We start from the raw sequence: 23,294 nt of genomic DNA, 5'->3' as shown, positions 1-23,294 counted from the left end.
TCGCCATTGGGCGTTCCAATTTCTCCCATTCATTTGAATAGAAGTGACCCGTCTCTGCTCCAACAACACTGAAGAGAGGTGTGACTTTATCACTGACTGCCACAAGAATCATCCAATCAAATACCGGAGTGGGCGGGCGTAACGGTATTTCAGCGCCAATGAAAAAGCTCCGAGTGAATCCTTCGACCAATGAGTAATGAATCATCAGCTGACGCTCTTTGGCATAGATTGTACACAAGACGCGAAACACTGTGAATCCTGAACACATGTAAATTCATCTCTCATTTACACACTGACCTCTTCATAAAGGTACGTCTTGTTTCATTAGATCTATTTAATTCTGAAAAAGGTTTTAAAAGCTTCGCGTGTCTCACAAACATGAAGCATGCGTTGGAGATCACATGTTTATTGCCTATTTTAAGTTTAAATAAATGTATTAATTGCATTTGAAAAATATTTTCATTATTGCTTAACTCAAAGTCTGTTGACCTATTCTTTGAAATTGCTGTATTTGCTTAATTTACGGTTATAATAATCAATAATCAATACCGTGCTTTATGCAAATGACTGGCATAAGAAAACGGCTATTGAAGTTCTTTGATAAACTCCACATAGAAATGTTTAATTATATTGACAATCTTTTATTATTATGATCTAGTATATTAAATTAGTGTATTAATATAATAGTTTATTATAATACAAGCAATCTGTTGCATGGCATATCTAAATGCAGAATCTAAAAATAAACAAGGTTTTACATATCTTAAAATAGGCTGCATTATAAAGTGTGACATATATTAATATATAATATGTTATTTTGGTAACACTTTCTATGAAGCCCATATTTATCATGCATTGTAAAGGCATTATAATGCATGAGTAATGTCTCATAATACACCTTATAATATGTTATAACTTCTCATAAATAATTGTAACCACAATTATACGGACCCACTTTATATTAGGTGTCTTTAACTACTATGTACTTAACCATTTGATGCACTGTACTTGTTATGTACATACATGTTGTTGCATTGTAATTACATTTAAAGTACTTGCATTTAATTACATTTGTAGTTACATTGTTAACTTGACCCCTAACCCACCCTTACCCCAAAACCTACCCATACCTCAACCTCAGTAGCAGCAAATGTGGGCATTTTGCAGAACAACATGTAGTTACACAGTAAATGCATAGTTTTGTATATATGTAATGTTAGTACATAGTAGTTAAGGCCACCTAATATAAAGCATGACCCATTATAATACTTGGGGCATAGTTATACCTTAGAGTATAATGCATTATAACACACGCAACATTACATTTTATCTGCAGAAGTTATAATGTATTATATATATTTGTATATAGTCAGCTGATGATATATATATATATAATAGGTATGCTTCAAGTAAAGTTACAAAAGCAATGTCTTATGAACATCCATAAGATATTTTTAAGTGGTTATAACACATTACAAGTTATGCTGGAAGTTATATACATTACACATGCACAAAATACAAAATAACACACATTCAATGTAAATGTTGAGCTATTACGAAAAACACTTGTAACTCTTGTCTGTGTATGAGGGTGTAAAGATCTTTGTTTGATAGAGGGTTTGATGACACTGTTCTGCTTTGAGCTTCACATCAGTCACATGACGACATGTGTCTACCGGTAATCCTTACAGAGAACATGCTCCCTCTCTCGGATCTCTCTTCTATTCTCAGCACATCTCTCATCGTCTCCTGTTGTCCCCACAGATGCAGTTCATGTTGTTGTTTAGCAGACAGGGGAAGCTCCGTCTGCAGAAATGGTACGTGCCGCTGTCCGACAAGGAGAAGAAGAAGATCACACGGGAGCTGGTGCAGACTGTATTGGCCCGAAAGCCCAAAATGTGCAGTTTCCTGGAGTGGAGAGACCTTAAGATAGTGTATAAAAGGTCAGCGTGACAGAAGCTGTTCAGTTTGATATGTGCATGTTTTGAGTTGTTCACGCCTTAACCCCTTAAACTCTGGTGCATTTTTTGGCTGCCGCCCACAATTTTTCACACTTAAATTTAAAAGCTCACCATTCACACATACTGTGATGTTTCAGAGAACCCCCCCAAATAAATATAAAAAGACTCCAATTATTCATAAATAATATTGTATGTGTTTATAATCTAATGATAAACAGATTTTTTATTTTTTTTGAAAAACAAACCAAAAAACAACAACTTTGTAAACATGTAATTCTGGTTCTGTTCACTCTAACTTACTTTGAAAAGTCTCATTTTATTCCATTAGGTGGCAGAAAGCGCAAGACATTTTTTTTTCTTTCTCTCACATTCCATCACAACATACAGATCTGAAATGTAGGTGGCGCTCTAACACATTTTAGCCCTTAAAGATGTGCTCGTCCATAGACATTCAGTCTAATTTTCAGTTCAAACAGCACCCTCGTTGTTTCATTGAATATCTCGGCCTCTGAGTGGACTAGAGGCTCAATCTAGGTGTCATTAGAAGGCTGAGATCCGGCCCTTTGCAATGGTATACAGTACTGTGCAAAAATTTTAGGCACTTGTGAAAAATGTTGCATAGTGAGGATGTCTTCAAAAATAATGCCATAAATAGTTTTCATTTATCACTTATTGTCATACAAAGTCCAGTAAACATAAAAAAAGCTAAATCAATATTCGGTGTGACCACCTTTGCCTTTAAAACAGCACCAATTCTCCTAGGTACACCTGGACACAGTTTTTCTTGGTTGTTGGCAGATAGGATGTACCAAGCTTCTTGGAGAATTCACTACAGTTCTTCTATCTATTTAGGCTGTCTCAATTGCTTCTGTCTCTTTATGTAATCCCAGACAGACACAATGTTCAGTGGGGGGCTCTGTGGGGGCCATGACATCTGTTGCAGGGCTCCCTGTTCTTCTATTCTAATCTTTTCTATTTGCAAAAGTAATGTTTGGGAGTCTAACATTTATATTTCCTATTGACACACTAAAGCTGAAGATATAAATAACCATCTTAAGACAAACGTTGTTGCGAAACATCTTATGTGCCTAAGACTTTTGCCAGTTCTGTGTATATATATATATATATATATATATTTTATCATCAGTAGTCGAAAACATATTTTTCTGATCATTTGTTTTGCATGCTATTCCTTCTGGATCTAAGATATAACATTGGATTATTCAGCCAAGCAAGCTCACAGACAAATAAAAAATGGCTTATGTTTTAGAAATCTCCCTAAGGTAAAAGCAGATATAATGTTTTTGGCTTCTTGGGGCTTACAGTTATCAGAGCACAAAAGAGACGTTTGTATTTGATGACTTACAGAAATCATATTTCACTTTGTGATTCTTTTGAAAATCTTTTGAACTGGTATTACAGCAAAAAAATAAATTGTACAGTCACAGTCCTGAGAATGAGAGCTTTCAGTTGATATATGACTTGTCGATTTAGGTGCTATGCGAAGGACTTTTATTTTCATATAAATATTGCTACCCCGTTTCCTCTAGAGGGCGCTAATTTTCAAAGCGGATGATTTGCGGCCTAATTTTTTTATTTTAAGTGACATAAATGCTGAAGTGATGGTTATCTCTGAAAAGTTCAGATTCTAAACTTTCAAATGATACCTCATATGATGCCTCATATGCCTGACTTATGTTTACGTAGACTTTAACGTTTTGAAGCGTAAACTTTATTCGCGATATAACGCCCCCTTTTGGACCCGCTGGTGGGTTCACAGAGTTTATAACTTTCTTGTATCACATCTCAATATGCATTAAACTATAACTGAAGTCATTTCGAGTGTTGGGAGTAATCTGATTACAAAGTACTGTAATCTTACTGTAAATCAAAGAAGTACAAATCGTTATATTTAAAATTCTTGTAATCAGATTACAGTTACTGACTTTCATTTTTCAAGTTAATTACTTCTCAATACGTTATTTGGATTACAATAATAGGCCATTCGTGAATTGTTCACATGTGCATCTGTTTGCATTTGTTTAACAGCTGAAAGGAGTGTATAAACATTGAATTAGTTAATTCAGTGCGATTTAATTATATAAAAATAATAATAATAATTAATAATTTCCCGGAACCGTAATAAGGAATATTCCTACCATCAAAGCAGTTCAAACTTGAAGTACCATCTGTTTTCTCCAGGGGGCAGTAAGCAAAACTCCAGCTGTATAGGCAACAGGCAGCTTATACAGAGAACAAACCACACTCACCGACAGCAGACAGCACAAGATGAGGGCACGTTCTTGCGCTCAAACACTTGATGGAGTGCAAATCCAAATGCAGGGATCTCAAGACGTGTTTTTCTACATGTTAAACCACATTTTACTTGACACAGCGACCTAAAGATTGTATGTATATGATACGAAGCAACCAAAGTGAGACGATTCAAAGGTGTATGTCTGACGCAGTTGTACATTGACGCATCCTTAGAAAAGCCCTTATAAAATTATAGTAAATAATAATGAATGACTGATGAATTCAATTGCAAAATGGATTGATGTGAACTGTAGACTGTTTAAGAATGTAAATTCTAAGACTTTAGTCATTAATCTTACAGTTAATAGAAAAGCTTTTTGTTTAAACGCTGGCCCTTAACACTTACTTAGTTTGCTCATTTTAAATCTTGAATTGCACTGCACATAAATAACTAATATTGGCATTATATTCATGATGTTAGCCAGAGAGGAACTGGCCCCCACAGTGAGCCTGGTTTCTCCCAATGTTATTTTTCTCCATTAACCAACATCTTATGTAGTTTTGTGTTCCTTGCCACAGCCGCCCTCGGCTTGCTCACAGGGAGTCTAAATCTACATTTTCTATTATTTAATTTAAGGTGCAATTTACAATCATGTTTTTTATTAAACAACACTATTATGACTCAAAGACATTACTATATTATTCAAATAAAAATGACTTGACTAGGCCAATGATTGGCTTATGTTCAATAAACAATATATTGTATTCTAAAGCCACTTTCTGTATTGTCTTATCAATGCTTATTATGCATTTGTATTATCTTAATTATTATTTTTATAATACTTATATTTTATTTGTAATTATTAAAATATAACTATCATTATTTAATCATTTTATATGAAATTATTGTTATTTGAGGGGCTTTCTCTTCTAATATTTATATATGCGATTAAGTTCGATTAATTCGATTAATTAATCGGCATATCATGTAAATAATTCTATTAAAAAGTGTAATTGATTGACGGCCCTAATTATCATATATAATTACTTTTTAGACGTGAATATATAAGACAGTCATTTGAGTTCAAGCGTGAAATGTGTTTTAAAAAGTTAATTAAAAGTAAAGTAATTAGCAATGTGATTACTATGAAGTAATCAAAGTAATCTGATTACAATTTTTAGAGAAGTAATTAGTAATTGGCAATGGATTACTTTTTTGAGTAACTTACCCAAAACTGGACATTTATTACTCTGGGGATTTCCCAAAACATTGCTCTGTTTGTTTGAGTATCCCCAAATATTGTGTCGCACAATATCAACTACAATTTTTAACCTCTCTATTTTCAGTCATTATTTGCATGGACTGCCAAAATTAAAGTATTGAAATAACCGTATTATAGCAGACATAATAACTACACGGCACTCGCATACAAAGTGATGTGGTCATGTAACAACAATGCAGCATACTACGGTTGGAAATGGTTATCGTTGAAGACTGTCTACTGTTTTATTTACTAAACTGAAACACAGGCTATAAATACATAGAGTGTGTGGCAGGCACAGTCTTCATGTGTTGTTATGAGTGTATAGAGTGAGCTCTGTGGTGTTGGAATGATGTTTTTTTGTTTATAATTAAACTCGAAGAAAGAGGTTAATGAATTACGTCTTAGCTACTGATTCATCCAAGAAAAACTTGATGGCGAATGTCTTTAAATATTAGACCAAGTCTGACTTTAGTCAAAGCAGTGCTTCCTTTTACTTCATTTCTAAGTTTTGCTCATAAAGTTCTGAAGTATTAGAATGTTTTAGTATTAAAGTCAACAGGTTTACAAAATGATTCACGTATCATGACAGTTCCGAGGTGAAATGTCCACTGGGTGGCGCTAAAAGCGAGTTAAATGTCCACTGGGTGGTGCTAAAAGCGAGTTAAATGTCCACTGGGTGGTGCTAAAAGCGAGTTAAATGTTCTCCCAAACAGATGAGGTGTTTAATGCTCTATCGAGTTTTAAATCAATAAAACCTTACCCTAAACCTTAAACCTAACTAATAGTGTCATAAAAAGCTAATGCGGGAAGAAAAAAACAATTTACATTTACACTTTCGGTCACATGTCGACTTGTGTGCTCTTCAGGAATCGTATCCCGGCCCTTTGCATCACAAGTGCAACGCTATATCAGTTGAGCTATGTGCAATTTGATCGCACTCGAACAAGCTTGTAAATGTAGTTGGTTATGTAATGCAAATGTCACAATGAGACATGCGCTATAGTAAAAGTGTTTAGATGAGGAACAGGGTGAAAATAATTGTTTATGAACTGATAATCTGACGAAAGTGAATAAAAGTGGTTGTTGTTGTAGCGCCTCTAGTGTTCATTTCACCAGGAAACTGGCACGATATGTACAGCGAGCCTTGTACTAAGACAATAAAATGCATAGATGAATCTTACACAATAAGAGCAGTAATGTGTATTAAAGAAGTAAATGGAGGCCATTTTGATTTCATGTTGACTTTAAACAAAGTATGAAAGGACTTCTCAGAATTAATAAAGTATTCACATGCAAAGCTGGTTTACGGGCACAAAATAATTAACAGGAACACTAATTCGTTTAGGAATTTGACTAAGCCCCGAGCGCACACTGAAAGCTTTGATGAATGTGATTTTTTTTTTTTCTGGGTCTCAGGAATGAGAATGTCGCGGGCAAACGGGGTCATTTCCACAATTTTTTTTAGAACTTATCCATACATGTAGTTTGTGTTACTGCTCTGTCCGATATGTTTCCTCATAAAAGTGATCGTTCAGTTGATGGGAGTGTTGAGATGATGTTGTTTCCATGGCAGTGGAAGGTTGGGGGGGGGGGGCACAGTGGCCTGAGAATCGACACACACAAACAGACACATCAAAATGGACCCTTAAACAGCCCACCTGCCTGTTTGCTGAAATATTTGGTTGCAAAACTCACCGCTACAATGCTTGAGGTGTTTTCCGAGTGGTTTTAAGCATGTTGCTATGTGGTTGCTAGGTTGAACTGGGTGGTTGCTTACTGGCTCAAGTCCAAAGTGTCCACCCTCAAGTCTCTGTGATATCCTGGTCTCTAGATGTGACTTGGGTCCATCCTTCAGTGAAAATCTTTGGGATTTTTCGGCTGTTTTATTATCTGACAGGTCTGTTAAGGACTACTAAGATTTGATTACATTGTTATATTATCTTCATGACAGTTATGCACATTTATTATTGCATAACTGCAGAAAGACCCAAATTCCTCCTGGTATTAAGATGTGTTTCGGGTGATCCGAGCACTAAATACAGGTCTAAATGGGGTCTAAACCTGTGAAGGACTCTGTTCGGTGGGAAGAATCAGCGCATCGTTTTTTTGCGTTTTTCTTTTTTTTTGTGTCTTTTCTGGCTTTGTTGCGCTTTATTATCATGCAGAAGTGTTGCGTTCAAGTCATGTCAGAATGGTCGTATTTACGAGTTGAGCGCACATGAACGGCACCACAAAGTCGTAATTACGAGTGGCAAATTGTTATTGGTAATATTTCCGTTTTGTTTGTGGATTGACTGTGCAGTTCAGTCTGTATGCATTGTTTGCACTTGTAATGAAGAATACTAATAAACTTGCCAGAAAATAAGTCAAATTTATTGCATAAGCAGCAACAGGCTTATGCAATAAAACTACATATCCCATCATTATATGTAGCCGCACGAGAATGATAAACTAGATAGATACCGCATTAATTACACACCTAATGTGTGGCTTTGCTCTTCATTTTGTTGCATTGGTTGTAAAATAGCTGATAAAAAGAAAGAAAAAAATATGAAATTGTAAAATGGGCCCGTTCTTTGCGACTAAAATCACTTGAACGCACATCACATTGTATTTACGATATCAGATCTCAAGCACAAACTTCCCGGGAGGACTTGAACGCACCATGACACACTGACATAGCGATTGATGTGGGTCATCTTGAAACAGAGACCCTCCCCTCCAAATCTGAACACAGGTGGTCACAGGAGACGCATTTAAGTGACCAGGTGTAAACAGTGATGTGTCTCGCCTGACCACACGTGATCGGATCACCCGAGACGCATCGTAATACCAGGTGTAAACGGGGTCAAAAAGACGGTCATTATGATATTCTCATTACCACAACATTAATTTTTTATCTATGTATGCATCATAGTAGCACTCCTTCATTTTCGCTGATTTTAATTTAAAACAAATTTTACAGTGAAAAAGAAAACTGTTACGGCATGACAATCGTCATTAAAATCAAAGATAATAGTTAAAGTAAAACGTACGGATGCGTTACAGTAATGGGAATTGGGGATAAAATATGTCTAAAGGAATATTCCGGGTTCAACACAAGTTAAGCTCATTCGACAGCATTTGTGGCGTAATGTTGATCCATAAAAATTTATTTAGACAATCGAGGTTACATTGAAGCACTATAGAAGCAAATGGGGCCAATTTTTAGAGGGTTTAAAGGCAGAAATGTATTACTTTATAAAAGCACTTACATTAATTCTTCTGTTATTTGAGCTGTGAAGTTGTTGAAATTGTCATTTTAAGGTTTACGGCGTTACATCATCATCAAAAAAGAGACAAGTTAAATACATTTTTGTGGTCATCAACATTATGCCAAAAATGCTGCTGATTAAACTTAACTTGTATTGAACCCGGAATATTCCTTTAAGTCTCCTGAATCTTTATGGTCTTAAACGTAGGCTTCATTTTCTTACGCATAATATATTTTGTTTATAAAATATAGTTTGCATTGATTTGGGGTTAAACATGACCGGGAGGTTTCAGGAGAATCACCAAAAGCACAAGTTGCTTGCCTTAAACACCTTTAGTAATATAGACACAAAGGACACACTGTGTGTGTTTGCACTAAAGTGTATGTGTGACAGAGAACAAGGGTGGAATAAAAACTCATATAGATAGATTTATTATTATGCACTGTATGACATTTTTATTGTGTTTTATGGCTGAAACGAGCAGCATGTTGTTATTGTTATTATGCTGTAGTTTGTGTGTGTGTGTGGTAGTATCATTTGTATTCTGTAGTGCGAGTGCTTTTAAAATATGCGTCCACACGTTTGGTTTATTCATCAGTCTGTTTCGTATCGAGCAGCAAATCTCCGGGGAAACACTGCAAGGGTGCGTTCATTTTGTACCGTGCTTTATTTCATGAGGAATTTAGCCGTGATCTCCAGAAACCTACAGATTATTTTTTTTACTGTTTTTTTGAAAGCAGGAATGCATAATCATACCCACACACACAGTCAGACCCCTATGAGTTTTTTCTTTTTTTTTTTTTTTTGAGTAAATAAGCGACAGTTGTTTTATTTGCATTATTTTCCTTGTATGCAGCTAGGCTGCAAACGCTTTGTTGGTCTGAAGTGATGATGAACGTGACCTCTTGTGACCTCTGGTCTACAGCAGCTTCTCAGTCTGATATGTGATCAGGTTTTGTTTCTGTTCCAGATTCCTCTCTGCTCTCCTCGCCTGACCTCTGACCCCTGCTGCTCGCTCTTAACACACTTACAGTCCGTCTCTGTACCTGTCCAAACACAGCATTAGGATTGCTAAGCAGGGAGTGTGGAGGATGCGTGTCTGTTTGGATAAAAATATAAATCCGTGTTTAGTCTCGGCTCGACCTCAGATGGCACGCCGGCAGTGTTTTATATTACTTGATTTTATAAATGTTTTCGTAAATGTCTGAAAATGTTGACAAAAAGTAGGTACAAAGCTGTGAAACCTTATAAAAGAAGTATATTTTTATGAAAGTGTATGAAAATTAACCTCTTCCTTCTGTCAGGACACAGTAGTGGGAATGTCTCTTTTGAAGATTCATATTATCAACAGGGTTGGGAGGGTTACTTTTGAAATGTATTACACTACAGATTACAGAATACATGCTGTAAAATGTAATTTGTAACGTATTCTGCCAGTAATGTAATCTAAATACTTTGGATTACTTCTTCAGTACTGGTAGATTTTTTCACTTGTTTTGACTATAAAAACTCTGGCAATACAGTAAGACAAAATACACATGTTAAAAATACATTCTCTGAAAAACCTAAATATCTTATGCAGTGTTGTTTCTAAAACAAGATACATTTTTTGATATTTTTTACAGAAAAAACAAAGCAAAAATTCTCATCAAGAATCTAACATGGATTTTCTTGATAAAAAAAAAAATATATATATATATATATATAATCGTGTCTATATGTCTGCTTATCTCAAGTGTACTATATATTTTAATATATGTGAAACAGGGTAAGGACCATTTCTTTTTCGGAACTGGTTACATTAAAAAATAATAATAATAATTTTGCTTCTTGAACGTGCATTTTTCCGCCAATGCGGACGGAACACGATATTCTCTCAAAGTGCTTCCTCTTTAGTGAAACTATATCACAAAACACTGCATGACCAGTGTAGTCCGATTCCCGAACTAATGACTCTTATGAGCTGGTTCTTTTGAGTCTACAGTGCGAAACACATGGCGCAAACAGTGTAATGCGGCTCTCTTATGAATCTGTTCTTTCGAATCTATAGCAAGAAACTCACACAGCGGCCATTGTAGTCCAACTCCCAAACGAATGACTCTAATGAGCTGGTTCTTTTGAATCCACTTACTCGGGAATCAGACAACACTGGTTGCACAATGAATCTTATGAGTCGGTTGTTTGGAATCTAAAGCACAACAAACACAGTGTGACCGACCAATTTCTTTTTAAATCTACAGCGTAAAACACAGTGCTACATGTGAAGTCTGATTCCCGAACGTATGACTCTTATGAGCCGGTTCTTTTGAATCCATTTGCTCGGGAACTGGAACACATACTGTCGTTTTGACTCTATATTGAAAAAAACACACTGTGGCCAGTGTAGTCTGACTCCTGAACGAATGACTCTGAGCAATTTCTTTTGAATCTACAGTGCAAAACACAGTGCTACAAGTGTAGTCCGATTCCCAAACAAATGGTTCTTATGAGCCAGCGGCGTAGCTTGACACTGGCTGATAGGGCTGAAGCCCTGGAACTTTTGTTAATAGCCCTGAATGTGGGGTCTGGGTAGCTCAGTGGTAAAAGACGCTGGCTACCACCCCTGGAGTTCGCTAGTTCGCTAGTTCGAATCCCAGGGCGTGCTGAGTGACTCCAGCCAGGTCTCCTAAGCAACCAAATTGGCCCAGTTGCTAGGGAGGGTAGAGTCACATGGGGTAACCTCCTCGTGGTTGCCATAAAGTGGTTTGTTCTTGGTGGGGCGCGTGGTGAGTTGAGCGCAGATGTCGTGGTGGATGGCGTGAAGCCTCCACACGTGCTATGTCTCCGTGGCAACGCGCTCAACAAGCCACGTGATAAGATGCGTGAGTTGACTGTCTCAGACGCGGAGGCAACTGGGATTCATCCTCTGCCACCTGGATTGAGGCGAATCACTACGCGATCATGAGGACTTAGAGTGCATTGGGAATTGGGCATTCCAAATTGGGTTAAAAAATTTTTTTTGTGATGAAAAAAAAAATAAGGCTTAATGTTCATTACATCAGGGTACAAAAGCAACAAGGCAGGCTGCAATTCTGGCTTCATATGTAAATTAATTCCAATCAGTGAGCCCAACTTGCATTAATTGACAGTTCGCACGTTGATTTTACCTGCTGTTCGTGCTCAAGTTCATCAGACACGTTACGAGCGCCTCGAGTGGGAGCTTTCTATTTCCTCTCATGGGGTGCAGCTTTTTATTATGCAAGCCTCATTTCTAATCTTCATTTGTTTTTAACAATCCAGACACCAAGTAGATTAATTATTGCATGCGCCAGTCAACTTGTTTGGTTCTTCGGGTTTAGTCGGATGTCAGTATGTGGCAATAATGTTTATTGCAATGGAATTTCCTCAAACGCTGCTCAAAATAGCAGAACAGTGAGCTATAAGCCTAAATAGTACAATACAAAGGTTTTAAAATGATAAATCTCACATTAAACTCAAACAAAAATGATCAAACTGTCACTGCCTGTATATGCGCTCTACCCGGGCTGGTTCACATTTCCATGTCATGTGCGTGGAGTTAAATAGCCTCTTTGGGGTGCCTTGATTTTTAAATGGTTTAAAATCAAATGACATTGAACTTGTCTATTATTGTATTTAAGTCTGCATACCAGAGTAAAAGGGGAAAAAACTATCACACCGTTTATCAAGCGTTGAAACTTTGTTTTGTTAAAAACAAGCTGGAATCATGAAACCCAACAACGCAGGTGTTTCAAGATGTGTTTATAAAAAATTACATTATTTTTAACTTTACTCGGTGATCCCACGATGGCATTATATTGCCACTTTAAATAAAATAATAATAATAATTAAAAAAAATACGATTTTGATAATAAAGTCATAATATTTGCAAATAAAGTAAAAAATTACAAGAATAATGTTGAAGCATTATGAGATTAAAGTCGTAATAGTTTGAGAATAAAATCATATCATTATGATATTAAATTTCGTATGAGAATAAAGTCAAAATTATTAGAATAAAGTCGTAGCATTTTGATATTATAGTCCTAATATTTTGAGAATAAAGGAAAAATTATTAGAATAAAGTCATAGCATTGTGAGAATAAAGTAGTATATTAGAGGGAAAAAAATCTCAATATTAGGCTAAACAGAGTGTCATTATCACAACCATAGAACGGTTGCCAAGCCAGCAGCTTCATTTTTATTTGTATTTATTTTATTTTTTATCCCCTTTTCTCCCCAATTTGGAATGTCCTATTCCCACTACTTAGTAGGTCCTCGTGGTGGTACAGTTACTCACCTCAATCCGGATGGTGGAGGACAAGTCTCTGTTGCCTCCATTCTGAGACCGTCAATCCACGCATCTTATCACGTGGCTTGTTGTGTATGACACCGCGGAGACTCACAGCATGTGGAGGATCATGCTACTCTCCGCGATCCACGCACAACTTACCACGAGCCACATTGAGAGCAAGAACCACTAATCGAGACCATGAGGAGGTTACCCAATATGACTCTACCCTCCCTAGCAACCAGGCCAATTTGGTTGCTTAGGAGTCCTGGCTGGAGTCACTCAGCACGCCCTGGATTCGAACTCAGGACTCCAGGGGTGGTAGTCAGCGTCAATACAAGGGTGTAGTTAAATCATAGGCCTACTTTAGTTTAGGATTTAGCAATAAAGAAATCCTTTGTCTTGTGGTGCATCAGCACAGAGTTATTAGCATCCATACACTGCAGCAGTTATGTAGGAAATATTATTTATTCAGGAGAAAGAACCAGACAGATTCACATTTACATTTATGCAATTGCCAGACACTTTTATCCAAAGCGACAGACAGTGCCCATATTACAGGGACAATCCCTCCCGGAGCAAGGCACTTAACTCCAGGTTGCTCAAGGACACAATGGTGGTGGCTGTGGGGATTGAACTGGCAACCTTCTGATTACCAGTTATGCGCTTTAGTCCACTACGCCACCACCATTCACACAGTCCCGCTCGGTGTTGTTGTTGGTTTTCCTCTCTAAACAATACTGTAACTGAGGGGATGTTACAACAATGGACCTACTGTATATAATTCACAGCAGTTCCAATTATTTTTCACTTCACTTGAGTGTGAGCCTATATCTTGCTCCTCCCTTGACAGGCGCCCACATGTTGAAAACCCCGGATGTCACTGAAGTCTAGCAACGCCTCTGTTATGAGCCTGTCCTTTTTAATTTATAGTGTGAAACACAGCGTGACTCGTGTATCCCAATTGCCGAATTAATGTCTCTTATGAGACGGTTCTTTTGAATCAGTAGCATGAAACACTGCACAAGCACAACCAGTGAAGCCCAATTCACGAACTAAATGACAGTTCTTTTTAAAGAATTAAAAACACTTCAGTGGGAGAAATTACTGAATTAAACTCACTGACCTGGAAGTTATGGCTTCTGTCATGTCCAACTCGAAATGAACAAAGAACTGTTACTGTGATTCCTTACAATTCCCATCCTTAATATGAAGTGGAAAGGTAGTCACTGATAATGTCATAATTTTGATTAAAATAAAGAGGACATTTTATAAAATGGTACATTTGTATAAGAACATTTTAGTGCGTTATTTCAAGATGGACATGTTGCTTTTTTCCAAACTAACGGGAGGTAAAATTCTAGGACTTGTTTGGTACCATGACTCAAGCCTCTCTCTCACACACCAACACACAAACTCGATGAGACACGGTGAAGAACGGCCGTCCTGAAGACTAAATGAATGAACATCCTTTCTGCTGAACACAGCAACACTCTTATTACAAAGAAAACTGCTCGCTCAGCAGCTTTCACCAGCCGTACATCCAGAGAGAGACTTAGTGTTAGAATAGAAAGATAAATTAATTGTTAGCTGAAAAATGGAGCACACAATCTAATAAAAACATACTCATAGGTCAATAATTCAGAGACAGTTGGTGTGTAGAGAATAATCATTTGTATAATATAATGTAAGAAAAACCATTGGTTGACCACTAAATAAATATATAAAATACATGTAGATTTGATTAAATTAGAGATTGTGTATTAAAACAGCCTCTGTTCTTTATGTTCTCATAGATACGCAAGTTTGTATTTCTGCTGTGCCATTGAAGATCAGGACAACGAGCTGATCACCCTGGAGATCATCCATCGCTACGTCGAACTACTCGACAAATACTTTGGCAGTGTAAGTCTTCACCGAAAGAGTCTGAATGAGGTGTTATAGGCTGTTAAACACAATAAATGTTCTTCCCCAACTCAGGTGTGCGAGCTGGATATCATCTTTAACTTTGAGAAGGCCTATTTCATCCTGGACGAGTTCCTGCTGGGAGGAGAAGCTCAGGAGACGTCGAAGAAGAATGTTCTGAAAGCCATCGAGCAGGCTGATCTCCTGCAGGAGGTAAGACACGTCTACTTCCTGTTGAGTTTAACTGCCGTTCATGCAGAGATCTTTGATTTAGAGAACACTGGGGAGGCGCTGATTTGATTTTAATAATGCTGACTGAAAAAAAACTCCAAAGAAATGTGAATGTTGAAGATTGAAAAGGAATTTTGTGTGGAACAGCTTGTTCGAATTGAGGGAAACCGGGCCAAATATGAGTGACATACGGTTCTGAACATGTTATACCAGAAATATTCTCAATGCAATTACCTAAACACAGACGCGAATGCTCGGCCAATGCATTGCAAGAGCACGCGTACTGCAATTGGCACCGCATACTTGCGTTACTGTAGCGGTAACAAACCTCAGTATTCAAGGGGGCGATAGAACTACCTTCAGATGACTGTGCCATCAAACCAGACATGTTACTATTCAAGGCAAGGCAAGTTTATTTGTATAGCACATTTCATACACAATGGCAATTCAAAGTGCTTTACATAAGAATGATAAAGAAAACACAAGATAAAATATATTTTAAGACCAATTAAGAACAAGAAATAAGAATAAAATGTAATAAAATAAATTGAAGGAGTCAATGTATGTGTTCACCTTGGGAATTTAAGCTTTGTTGCCTTTGTCTTGTCGTTGTTTAACTGAAGGAAGTTTCGGCACATCCAGCTGTTAATTTCATGAATGTACTGGCACAGAGAGTCTATGGGGCTGTTGTCATTTGGCGATAGGGCTAGGTAAATCTGGGTATCATCTGCATAGCTATGGTACACAATTTGGTTCTTTTTCATAATTTGGCCTAGTGGGAGCATATACAGGTTGAACAGGAGCGGTGCAAGAATTAAGCCTTGTGGGACTTCACATGTCATGGATGTCTACTCAGATTCATAGTTCCCTATGTTCACATAGTAACCCCTCCCTTTTAGATATGACCTGAACCAGCTGAGGACTGTCCCAGAGAGTATTATCCAGTTTTCCAGTCTGTCGAGTAGAATGTTGTGGTCAACAGTGTCAAAGGCAGCACTGATATTTTGCCTGTATCAGTATTTAGCTCAATATCATTAAGTATCTTTATAAGCGCCATCTCTGTGCTGTGACACGGTCGGACACCAGACTAGAAATTGTCCAGTTAGCCATTAGAGGTTAAGAATTTGTTCAGCTGACTGAAAACAAATGATCTTGCCTATGAAAGGAAGATTTTAGATTGGTCTGTAGTTGTTTAAGTTATTCAGGTAGCTAGCTATAAATACTGTATATAGGGTTAAACTAACTAACCCCTTGTAATGCTGAGATTGCAATGCGTACTTTCGTTTTGACGCATTCTGAAACGCAATGATGCGTGAAATCGAGCTTGCGTATTTAGAAACGTTTATGTTCACATACTCGCGTAGAGTATGTTTTGGAAATTGCAATTCATATCGTAACGCAAGTATGTTTTCTACTTTCACCCTTGCCACAAGGAGCGCTAGAGTGTAAATTAGTGTACATTTTTCAGTCAATTGTTCTCTTTCAGGTGGAGCAACAGATTAAAGTGAGCAAGTTAGTTAAAGGAATAGTTCACCCAAAAATGAGCATTTTCTCATGATTTACTCACCTTTAAGCCATCCTAGATGTGAATGACTTTCCTTCTTCTGCAGAACCGAATTGAAGATTTTTATAAGCACATTCAAGCTCTTTTTGTCCATACAATGCAAGTAAACGAGTGCCATCAGGCTGCTGGCTATTTGACGGTCCAAAAGGTATCTTTAGGCAGCATAAAAGTAATCCACACGACTCCAGTCGATCAATTGATGTCTTCTGAAGCAAACTGATAGGTTGGTGTAAGAAACAAATTGATAATTAAAACATTTTTAACTTTAAATCGTTGCTTCCGGCCAGCACTGGGATGCTGTTTGAAATGATCTAACTCTCACTCTGACGTACGTTCCTCTTGTAAACAAAGCGCACGCTTCAGAAGACATTAATTGATCGACTGGAGACGTGTGGATTACGTTTATGCTGCCTAAATATGACTTTTGGACCGTCAAACAGCCAGCAGCCTGATGGCACCCATTTACTTGCATTGTATGGAGAAAAAGAGCATTTCGGTTCTGCTGAAGAAGAAAAGTCATACACATCTGGGGTGGCTTAAAAGTAAGTAAATCATGAAAGAATTTTCATTTTTGAGTGAACTAACCCTTTAAAGTTAGTTAAATTGTTGACATGTTTACAGCTATCTATGTAAGGTATAATGTACAGTCAGTCGGTTATCGCAAAATAAACCCCTGACAGGGTGATCAGGACCCTGATGCGAAGCATCTAACCAGATACTAACCAAATAAATAGATGAATGGAACGAACAGTAACGCAAGAATGTGCGTCAAGTACGTACAACTGTATTTGGCTTTTGTATGACAAATTGTTAATGTTGCTCCTTTGTTATTTTCTTTGGATAGAAGCGTCTGCTAAATGACTGAATATAAAATATACATGTAAATTGGACCACATTCACGTTTGCATACTTGCGAAAAGTATGTTTCTAGCTTTAGTGCTTCAGTTCTGTCTCTCTCGTTAAGTTGAAAGGTAGATATTTCCCCTTGAGCCACAGTTTCACAATGACTCATTGTTTATTGGCTCATACAACAGCCACACACACATACTGTTCACTCTGAAGAAAACAAAACAAAGGACTTCTTTGTTCATTAGAGTATAGAGAATCAGAGCCTACAGTATCCTTTCCATTGACAGAGTTTTATTGTCGAGTACAAACTCGATTATCTGATGTGATGTTGAGTGTTCAGATTTGTGTAATTCTTTTTTCAGTGTTGAAATACTTTCTTCTATCTCAGTTTAATATGTAGAGTCAACTATAAGTAAGCCATTTGTAGTTTGACTGATGAGTGTAACCCTCCTAATGTCTTAGGGTAATTTTTGACCCGGGACTGGTAAAGAATACGTTATAAATGACGCATGGTTATGGTACTTGTTGTACGTTGTAACTTTGTCAAGACCATCAAAACAAATGAAATAAAAAAGAAAACATATTGTATGTAATTGTTTCATTTAAAACAAATTGTTCCTTCCATTGTCTTAACCGGTCAATTTTGACCCGTATGGGAAGAACCAGTTGTGACCTTTTACCTCTGGACTTTCTGAATGTTTTACAGCTTTAAATAGTTTTTTGAACATCTACGAATCAAATTTGACCTAAACATATTTCAGATTTTCTCAAATTTAGCCCCAGTCCCCAAACTGTTCTCTAGCCCCGCTGAACCGTTGAACACTAATCAAGAATTTATGCATTTTGAATGGTGTTCAATATGGGTCAAAAATGACCCGAAGGACAAAAACAAGGGATCAGTTTCTTAAGACAATAGAAAGGGGGTAAACACTGACTCTAGTGCTTTAAAAACATCGCTCTGTTTGTTTGTTTATCGGCCCCACTTGACCAATGGTGTACGTCTGGGGGTGGGGCTAAAATTCAATTGCAATTCTTTTTGGTGCCTCTAGTGGCACAGAAATGACACATTTCACCTTCAAATTTAGATATGCTGGGAAACTGATGCCAGCATTTATCACAGCTCTGTAATTACTGCTGGCATTTCAGGGGCTGCTGCCAGCTGGCACACAAATATCCAATCTCTCTGTTTCTTTCTCTTTATTTTGTTACTGTCATACAGAATTATTTAACAGTGTATCTGCAAAATTAATTGTCTTATTCCGTATATATTTGTCTTGTTTTCCTGTAAAAATGTCAAAATTTCCTTAAAACAAGATACATTTATTTGAAAAGCAATGTAATTCCTTGAGGAAGTAGTTTTATTCAGATGACACCTTTGAAATGATTTTTAAAAAAGTCTGTCTTAAATCAGTTTGTTTTTATAAAAATAGATTTTAGAAACCTTACAGGTTTTAATCACTATGCTTTCTATTGTATTTTAACTTGTTTTGATTTTTTTACCAGAAAAATTGCCATGGAAGCTGGTATGGCGTTCAGTATATAACAGTTTTGCCTTAAGTTTTTTGTTTGTGTGTAAGATAATGAAACCCTTTTTTTTATTATTATATGCTCTTTTTTTATTTTTTTTATCATTTTTAAGCAAAAACCTCACTAAATCTCAACAAAAAAATTATTTTCCAATGGGATAAGAAGAATAAATTTAATTTAAACTATACTATATCTCTGTAAATTTGTCTTAGTGTTAAATCTTGGTTTAACCTTGTGCGACACCATGTCCACATGCGTGGATGTTGTATTTTGGCTACGCTATACGCAACGGATAATTTAAATGAATAAAAACCGACTGAATACTGCTCACAACACTTTAGACTGTCATTTAAAGGTTAAACATCTGGCGCACTGAGTCACGTGACACAACAACATGACTTCGATTTCCGTGAAGTGCTTCTATGGATGCAGCGCCAACAGCGTGCCTCTGGTAAGATTTTTCATTGAAACATTTTTGGTTTTAAATAGGAGAGTCTCAAGTTTCGTTTGATATGCCACCTTAAACATCTGTTAATTTTTCACGCGTCAGCACGCTGATAAACACGATGTCTACATACAGTATGTGGACACTCCTCAAATGTAGAATTTTTATTTTGTAGAGTTTGTTATTTTTAATAACTTTCAACATCTGTGGGTCATTTAGCTTCATTTTAATATACATTTTGTTATATTTTATTTTATCACTGTTCAATACGATTCTATTAATTAACATTAGTAAATGCATTCCTTTATATTTACTGTGCATTTTCACATTGAGAATCAATGGGTGCATCCAAAAGCTGAAACATTGACTTAACACTGTAGGTTAAGTCATTCACTAAATAGGGAGCAAGGGAGCATCCTATAGCTTTCTATGCAGCTAAGTACATTCACTCGTTAAATCCGACCAAAAGTTCAGTTTCAGGCTGTTTTCAGTACATAGATTCAGAATTTTATAATGCTAAATTTTATTTTAACATGGTTGATTGTAATTGGATGATGCTGGACATTACTTTGAGTAAGAATTATTAATTCAGCTTTACAGAAAATCAGCTGTAAAACATGAATAATCAACACTACTGGAAACATAATAAACAATGTAATAACATAATCTGACTTTCTGTAGCTTTTTGTTATTTAAAACATTGTCTCGCTGTCCACATATGTGGACATACATTTTTAGGAAAACTATTTGCTCTAGAAATGCATTTATTATTATTATTATTATTATTATTATTTTATTTTTATTTATTTTTTGCTTGTTTATTAGCTGCTACTAGTAACAAATCAAAAAGGGAAATGAAAAAGGCACACTGCAGCCACACGGGGGTCTCAGGATGTCAGGAATGTTTACTGGAAAACAAGACAAAAAAATACTGATTCATAAAATTATTATTTTTTTGCAGTAAACTTTTACACTATTTGACATTTTGTATTTACCTCTCTTGCTTTCTGTCTGTCCTTCTTTTGCCTGACTGAAATCTTTTGAAATACAGAATCTAGATTTTCAGATCCGTCTGCTTCCAGGTATGATTTATTGATTATTTAGGAATCTCCCATCAGATGTTAGTGTGTGTTGTCCGCAGTCTCCCTGTAGCTCTAGTAGTCATTAATCAACATGAAGCCCAGTGAAGAGTGAATGTTTTTCACATGTCATGAACTTCAACACTTCTCGAATGATGATCCGTCCACTGGACCCACATCAACCTGAACCAAAACCTCCTTGTGAGAATAAATTATTCTGATTTGGACACAGGAAGTTGATGGCATGTTAAATTCTTCTCAGTAAAACCCATAGCAGTCACAGTTGTTTAACTAGTTACTATAGCGTGATTAGTTACTATGGTTAATCTCTCAAAACCTGTGAAGAACATGTGCAGGGTTGTGTTGCACCATATATATTATACCATATCATACACAGTGGAAAGAAAAAGTATGTGAACCCTTTGGAATTAGCTGGTTTTCTGCATTAATTTGCTCATAAAATGTGATCTCACCTTCATCAAAGTCACAAGTATAAAAGCTAACAACACACAAACAGTTATAATCTTCATTGTCTTTATTGAAAACATCCCATTAAACATTAACAGTGCTGTGGAAAAAGTAAGTGAACCCGAAGGCTAAAGACGTCAACAAAGGCTAATTAGAGTCAGGAGTTGGCAAACCTGGCATCCAATCAATGAAATGAGATTGGAGGTGTGGGTTAGAGCTACTTTGACTTGTAAAAAGCACTCAAACATTTTTAGTTTGCTATTCACACGAAGGTCTAATCCGCAGCTTCCGGAAACACATGGTTGGAGTTATTGCTGCCAAAGGAGGATTGACCGGTTATTAATTCCATGGGTTCACTTACTTTTCCCACAGCACTGTGAATGTTTAATGGGATGTGTTCGATACTGACATGAAAGTATATAATTGTTTGTGTGTTGTTATCTTAAGCTCGTTGTGACTTTGATGAAGATGAGATCACATTTTATGAGCAATTAATGCAGAAAACCAGCTAATTCCAAAGGGTTCACATACTTTTTCTTGCCGTTGTATATACAGTATATAATATGACCCAGAGATTTTCGCGACAGGTTGTGTTTTGTGAGATTCACCTAATTGGTTACTAATGAAAACAAGCAGTTTATTTTTTTGCTTCTTGCCCAAGAATTTCTTGACATGAACTCAATGCATCTACAAAAGGGCCTTTGAATGAATGAATGAATGAATGAATGATGTGATTGGCTGTGTCTTTCAGAAGAAAAGGTTGAATTAATGCTAGATTAAGGTTGATGTAGGGATTAGGTACAGATGAAGGCAAATAGACACATTAATTCACTGTCTATATCACGGTTTGAGATTTAAACCCGAGTTTGTGGAGCCTTCAAAGCAGAACAGAGTCCCGGTTTAACATCTCTGACTTTGTCCTGAGGGCCAAATTACAGGCAGACAAAAGAGAACGAGAGCACAAAGACGTGTTGTCCGTGCTTTAACAGCGAGACGTGACCTAAATGTGCAGTTTACTGACGGAGCAGGAATGGTTTAGCAATGCCAAAACAATTTAACCAGATTTACTCAACTGTTTTATTTAAGGTAACAGTTTGAGTTTGATAAATAGTATAGAAAACCCACAGTGATGTTTTCAGTGAAGGCATTAGCATGCAGTTTGAGCCGCGCAGGCTGCTGTAATCTCGATTTGTGGGTTTTGGCCTTTACGTGCTGATTTGAGGTCACCTCTGTGTTTTATGTTTGGGTTTTAATGAGTCTGAGAGAATTGTGAAGTGTGCTGCTGCTCTGTGTTGGCGGTTTATCATCATATTGTTATGAAATGTAGTAAATAAATCTGTGTTTTGTAAAATGCATGTCATCTGTTAAGCAGGGACATAAGATCAGGACAAAAGATCAGTTGTAATGGCTGTTTTAAAACACATTAAATTATAGTGAAATTACCTTATTAATGGTGGTAACTTTTACGTTTAAGAACAGCATTTTATGTGTACACCAGTTCTATAATTTTTGACCAATGAATTTTCATGGTTGTTTGTGATTTACTGGATTTTTAAATTTGAAAGAGATTGGGTCATATTTCACCCCAAAATCAAAGTAAATAAATATAAATTCACATATACGTACAGCATATATCCTCGTGCGACCCCATACACATACGTTTTGGCTTTGCTATACACAACGCATAATTTAATTTAATTTAAACTGACTGATCTCAGTTCAGGAGACTCTGTGCTGTCAGTAAAGGGTTAAACTTTCGACATACGGAGTCATGTGACAAAACAACATCTTAGCGGGGTTTGTCTTTGGGAGAAACGGCAACACAACTACATCTGGTAAGAAACCTAGTTAAGTTTTTACATTGAAACCTGTTTGAGTCAAAAGATTAGAGTCTCTAGTTTCATCTGATATGCCATTTTTAACATTTTTGCGATGTATCGTGAAACGCCACACTGATAAACACAATGTACACTAATGTGTGCAATAGCACAAGGTTTTCATTAAAACTCCTAAGCATATTTACAGTACATTTTCATATTGAGAATTTTTTTTTTTTTTTGCTTTCAGAGGCTTTATATGGAGTTAGGATGAAAATAAGGTGCATTTCTAACTGGTCTGAGACCAGTGCAGACAGACAGCACACTGGAGGTTAAGTCATTCACTAAATAGGGAGCAAGGGAGCATCCTATAGCTCTCTATGTA

General features: G+C 36.7%; 1 protein-coding gene across 6 annotated transcripts in view; it reads left to right on the top strand.

The window, feature by feature from the left end:
* Window positions 1-201: 201 nt before the first annotated feature.
* The window catches only part of LOC127420336 (AP-1 complex subunit sigma-2), a 41,649-nt gene continuing 18,556 nt past the window's right edge, over window positions 202-23,294 (top strand). For 5 of the 6 annotated variants that reach the window (XM_051662554.1, XM_051662555.1, XM_051662556.1 and 2 more), the window contains exons 1-4: window positions 202-309; window positions 1,765-1,943; window positions 14,821-14,929; window positions 15,005-15,142. In XM_051662554.1, the coding sequence (XP_051518514.1) occupies window positions 1,765-1,943; window positions 14,821-14,929; window positions 15,005-15,142 (426 nt within the window). In that variant the 5' untranslated portion in view covers window positions 202-309. Of the gene's footprint in view, window positions 310-1,764; window positions 1,944-14,820; window positions 14,930-15,004; window positions 15,143-20,596; window positions 20,628-23,294 lie in introns of all 6 variants that reach the window. The other variant, XM_051662550.1, reaches the window with a different exon arrangement.

The sequence above is a fragment of the Myxocyprinus asiaticus genome, chromosome 29, assembly GCF_019703515.2.
Source record: "Myxocyprinus asiaticus isolate MX2 ecotype Aquarium Trade chromosome 29, UBuf_Myxa_2, whole genome shotgun sequence".
Lineage (NCBI taxonomy): Eukaryota > Metazoa > Chordata > Actinopteri > Cypriniformes > Catostomidae > Myxocyprinus > Myxocyprinus asiaticus.
Note: the sequence above shows the minus strand (reverse complement) of the source record. Positions and strands in the feature narration are given on the sequence as shown.